At 42.5% G+C, this 5,565-nt stretch overlaps 1 protein-coding gene across 4 annotated transcripts in view; it reads right to left on the bottom strand.

Annotated features, from left to right (window-relative positions):
- Nucleotides 1–865: 865 nt before the first annotated feature.
- LOC117815666 (myosin-10) overlaps nucleotides 866–5,565 on the bottom strand; it is a 63,221-nt gene continuing 58,521 nt past the window's right edge. For 3 of the 4 annotated variants that reach the window (XM_034687513.1, XM_034687516.1, XM_034687517.1), the window contains 6 exons: nucleotides 5,320–5,443; nucleotides 4,892–4,981; nucleotides 4,546–4,664; nucleotides 4,353–4,461; nucleotides 4,048–4,220; nucleotides 2,556–3,705 (listed from right to left, as the gene is read on the bottom strand). In XM_034687513.1, the coding sequence (XP_034543404.1) occupies nucleotides 3,558–3,705; nucleotides 4,048–4,220; nucleotides 4,353–4,461; nucleotides 4,546–4,664; nucleotides 4,892–4,981; nucleotides 5,320–5,443 (763 nt within the window). In that variant the 3' untranslated portion in view covers nucleotides 2,556–3,557. Of the gene's footprint in view, nucleotides 3,706–4,047; nucleotides 4,221–4,352; nucleotides 4,462–4,545; nucleotides 4,665–4,891; nucleotides 4,982–5,319; nucleotides 5,444–5,565 lie in introns of all 4 variants that reach the window. The other variant, XM_034687512.1, reaches the window with a different exon arrangement.

The following is a 5,565-nucleotide window of genomic DNA, read 5'->3' as shown; positions in this document are numbered from 1 at the left end:
TGTTTTGTTGACTATTTATTAACCCCCACCCACCCCCATGTTTTAAGTGATATGTTTAATAAGTTAAAAGCATACATTTGTTCACATTAGCCATCTCTGAATTATTTAAAATGCCAACTGGACTTGATTTAGCCATTAGTGGTGTAGAGCAGGGGTTCCTAAACTTTTCAGCCCACGACGCCCAAAATATAGTTGCCAAAGACTCGTGACCCCCACTGTCCCTCGAAGTGATTAAATGTAAAGTAGCCACCTACATACATGTGTTTCCGGAGCTGTTATGAATTAACCGCTGCTACTGATGCTTCTGTAAACTAACCATAACTGTAACCCTAACCTTAGGAGTCATCTAAAGAAAGGCAGAAAACTAATGAAAAATATCCAACATTTTAGATTACTCGTATAAAAAAGATCTTGTGACCCCCAATTAGTGTCTGGCTAACCCCACTTTGGGAAACCCCTGATGTAGAGGCCTACAGAGGAAAATGATGTCTGATTCTCCCCTGATGCTTTCTGTTTCAATGTTTTGTTTGGACCCAGGAACTCTGATAAAAACTAAAGAATACTCTACTATTTTTCTTCCACTTTAAGAAATTGTAACAGCTTAAGTGGAAACATCTTGCCTACATATTGCATTATTTACTATATTGCTGATTGAATCTCACAGGAGAGAGTTCTAAAGTTAAAAATAGATAGCTAAGCAATATTAATGCTAGAAGTTACAATCTTACTGTGAATGTTTAATTTTTGGCCGATGCAGAGCAGTGTCAGGGCAGAAATAAACTGCAGGTATCCCCCAGGACCTCAGTTACTTGACAGTCTCCTTCACTGTCCACCCCCACCCCCCAAAACAAACCAAAACAGCATCACAGCTACAATGAATATGCTTTATTTTCCTTTTACAAAACAAACAAAACAAAAAAATTACTGTCTAGAAATACAGGTATACAGGAAATAATACCATGGGAGTATTTGCAGTTGAATGCCTGGTTGTCAACAGCCAGCTGGATAATAATAATACAATAAAAATGAGTTAACTACTTGTGGATGATAAAGCTTCCAACCAAATGAATTCCTGTGCGTTGCATCATTTCCCAACAATACCTTCAATACTAAAAATCTTAGTACAAACTGAATTTTGGGAAATGCTGCAGCAGAGTTCTCTGCCTTGCTTCCAGTTAACCTGTTTGTGTCAAAATCAGTATTCCAGTTTGATTATTATGAGCACAGATGTACACGGTGGATATGATATGAAGCACAGCAAAAAAATACAAAAGAAAGATTAAGTGTTGAGCGCCTCCTTGGTGAACCTGTTTCATCTCATCAGGGTTTTAATTTTTCACATCTGCACTGAAATCCTTTTTCTGTTCTCATTTAGTGTCTAAGGCACTAAGACAAACTTAACACTTCAGGAGAAGGGCAAATAATACAACCTTCCTAGCCTGCACATCCAGAATAAAAGACCAATTCAAAGTCTGACAGAAGGATATGAGTGCCCTTGAAGGTAGGTTCACACTGTAGTGGTTTCACTGTTTAGCTGAGAATGCTATTCAAAGAACTAAAATCCTGAGGAAGAAAAAAAGACGTATAAAACAACCTGTCGCTGATAAATAACAAGTGCTTGATGTAGTCAGATAGGTAAGTCATTAACTTAACCCTTGTTTGTTCATCGTTTTGTATCCAGAACATTTTAGTTACAGATTCTGGACAGAGGTTTTTCCCAAACTGTAGTTTATTCAGCTCTAAACATCTGGATGAAAAAAATATCCAAGCCTTTTACTCTTCTGCTGTAATCTTTTCTTGTTTTTGTTTTTTTTTTAGCTGACATGGATGAGAAAAGTCAGACTCAGTCAAAAAAGTACCCCAAATGGATCAGAATTAATGCAGCAGTACAGTCTCATACTAATTCATTTCCCACAGTGCAACACACTTTAGAAAAATATGCATTTAAAACAACTGTGATGAGATCATGAGAAGATTATTGTGTAACCAGGAGTGACATCTCCATTGTTGCTTTTGTGGCAAGAAAAATATAAACGTGTTAAAACCAGGATCACAATGAATAAAATGCAGCATGAAGAATAACAATAAAATAGTTAAAAATTAAAATGTGCATTTACATTTTGTTCATGATTCTTAACATTGAAGAAAAAAACTCTTTGCTTGAGAAAGCAGTTAAGAGATTAAAACTGTCTCCACCCTGGCTCAAAAAGTGAACTGTGCAACAGGCTGAATATTTGTTCGATCCAGATGTTAAAAAGAGCAGTACGGGGTTTTGGCAATGCCTTTTTTCTTTGCTCAGTGACTCAAATGTGACAAAAGCACAAACAGGGGCTAGGCACAAACACTGAAATGTAGTAAGAGGATGCTTATACTCCAATTAGTCTCCATTCCTCATCAAACTACATGATTTGGTCAAGCTCTAACCATTTAGTGTCACACTGAAAACGTGGACTAAGTGCCACTTTAGTGCTTCAGAAAGAGCTGTGTTTTCTCTTTTGGTTTCCAGTTAATATTCATACAATTTCCTGTACAGTTGTTTTTTTTGTTTTTTTTTTGCATTTTTCCAGCATGTTTGCATCATTCCCAGCTCTCACCACATCACAGTAGAGGGAAAATTGTGTTCTCAAATAGTGGTCAACAATAAAAACAGGTGAACTTATGAGATTCCCAGTTAAAACCCAGCTTCACATTCCTTCAGTAAAAGTTGAGATGAAGCAACAGAGAAACTAAAAACACCTTTTCTTCACAGTAATACTTTCCATTCAGAGTCCATGTTTTCGTGTTGCCCGTCCCGAGGTGATGGTGAACCCGTCGTGCTGTAGTCTTAAAGAGGAACAGTCTGAACGTTGGAGGGAAACTCTTGCAACACAAGCAGCCTGTGTGGTTGTGCGAAGGCGACAGTGACCTTAATTTTTGGGCTTCACCTTTGTGAGAGGACCATCAGTTTGAACATGGGGGGGGGGGGGGGGGGGGGGGTATGAGATGTCTTGTACACAACTAGTGAGCATGAACACTTACAACAACACCAGAGTGAAACACATTTCCTTGTAGTCCTGCATTTCCACAACAGAGTGCATTCACATGGGTTATATTATAGATGTGCAACACCTCACAGCCTCCACCTACATCACACACACGCAGTTTCATATGTAGAAAAAGCACTTTGCACCTATCTCAATAAGCAGATAACTTTGCGCTTGATGGGAAGGGAGTGTTGACGATAAGATACAAGGCCGAGAGATGAGCCTTGACTAGCAGCTTGTTGGAGGAGACCAGAGTAAGGCGGAGTTGTCTGTTTGCCTCTGTGACTCTGCACTGGAGGTTTTACTCAGAGGAGGGCGGTGGATTTTCCCTGCAGTGTTAGCTGATAGAAAAAGGCTGAGGCGCGCTCAGCTCACTGCTCCAGGTTTTTTGTCCAGTCAGTGGTTTGAAATGAAAAAGGATAATGATGACGCTAAGTAACTTTTTCTGGGGAGGGTGGTTGAACTAGTCGCTGGTCAAAGGTGGATGAGACGGGAGAGACTAGGGAGTAGGTGAGGAATGTGACGGTCTCTGTTTTACTCGGCATTGGCAGTCTGCGTCTCGTTGAAGTCGCCAGAGCGGCTGTCTGCGTCATCGTCTGACATGTCCACAGACGCACCGTCCAAGTTGAGGTTGCGGCGGCCCGAACGGCTGGAGGAGAAGCTGCTGACTGGACCACCGCGCCTGATCAGAACAAGGTGACCCAACATGAGTTAAACCTCCTCAGCTTTCAAGAGTGATTCAATAACTGTCTCAAGATTGCTACTTTTCTTTCTTGCCAAGCTTGAGAGGACATGATGTACACCACCAACATCTAACAAGGGGACAATTAGCTTAGCTTAACTACCCTTAGCCTAAAAACTGAAAGTTGAACTAAAGGTTTAAAATGAAGAAAACATGTAACTTTAATGTCTTTAACAGCGTGTCTAGTCTTAACGCTAAACCTATACTTTGTGAACGAGCACACAATCTCTAACTAAGGATCATCAGACTCTTCCAGTCTCATCAGACTCTTCCAATGCATACCTGAGGCGGTTCTTGAGGGAGTTGACCTCCCGGGTGAGGCCCTCGCTGGCCTCGGTGGCGTCATCTAGTTCCCTCTGCAGCTTCCTGCGGGTGGCGTTGGCCCTGGTGGCGTCCTCCTCCGCCTCCTCCAGCTGGCGCTTCAGCTGCTTCATTCGAGCATTGGCTTTCTCCATCTGACAGGAGGACAGACCCATGGGGAAACAGATGGAGACAGGGAGAGGTTGAGGGTGGTTAGCTGGAAGCATCAATCCTTAGTCAAAATGTATCTTTTAATGTTTCAACACTTCGCTGATAATGAGTCTAACCTGCTCCTTGTACTGGTCGGCATGACGATGCTCGTCCTCCACCTGCATCATCACCTCCTTCAGTTTCTTTTCCGTGCGGCGAACTATCTTATTGGCTGCTGCTCTCTCCCTGGAAGTTTGAAACATGGCTCGTTACCATCAGTGTTTTTTGATTTGTCTAACTTTCACATGATGGGTGAGTTTGGTTGCTTACTTTGCTTCCTGCTCCAGCTGCTCCTCCAGCTGCAGAATCTTTGCCTCCAGGGCGCTAATGGACGCCTTAAACTTTGACTTGACAGCCCCCTCAAGCTCTGCCAGCTTGGCTTTCAAATCCTGTGTTTGTAATGTTCAGTTGTTAGTATCATCAGCATATATAGACAGCATTTCATTAAGCCCCTTCACAATGAAGCAGTTGCTAATCGTTGTTAAGTTAAACCTCTGGATTTAGATTTTACTCTGTTTGGGTGGTGATCGGCTTCTTCATATTTGTTTATCAAACCCCTGCTTGTACATACCCATGTGTTAATCTATGCTAATGTATTCAGTGATGTATACAAGACCTTGTTCTGTCGCTCCATCTGCTGCCGAGCATTCTCACTTTTCTGAGCTGTGCTGCGCTCTCCAGTCAACTCAGCGTTCAGGCTGTCGACCTGAGAGAGAGAGAGAGAGAGAGAGAGAGAGAGAGAGAGAGAGAGAGAGAGAGAGAGAGAGAGAGAGAGAGAGAGAGAGAGAGAGAGAGGGAGAGAGAGAGAGAGAGAGTGAGAGAGAGAGAGAGAGAGAGAGTGAGACAGTTGGGGTGAGAGAGAGAGAGAGAGAGAGATGATGGGATGGCAGGAAAGACAATTTAATGCTTTGTATGTTGTCAACTTCATGTGAGAAGATATTGAGCAGTTCAAAACACTAAGGATGAGGATTTATTGCTCAGTTTGGATGCATTTATTTATTAATATCACTTCCTCTAACTACTACCTCAGGTGCAGTCAGTTACCTGCAGGTTTGCCTTTCTGAAGCGGTCGTTCAGCAGCTCCATGTTGCCCTGCTCCTCCTCCAGCTCCTCTTCCAGCTGGGCGATACGAGCCTCCAGTCTCCTCTTCTCCTCCAGCAGTGATGACCTGACAGACAGACAGACAGACAGACAGACAGACAGACAGACAGACAGACAGACAGACAGACAGACAGACAGACACACACACACACACACACACACACACACACACACACACACACACACACA

This window comes from Notolabrus celidotus, chromosome 7, assembly GCF_009762535.1.
Source record: "Notolabrus celidotus isolate fNotCel1 chromosome 7, fNotCel1.pri, whole genome shotgun sequence".
Classification (NCBI taxonomy): Eukaryota; Metazoa; Chordata; class Actinopteri; order Labriformes; family Labridae; genus Notolabrus; species Notolabrus celidotus.
This window is presented reverse-complemented; position numbering and strand designations above follow the sequence as displayed.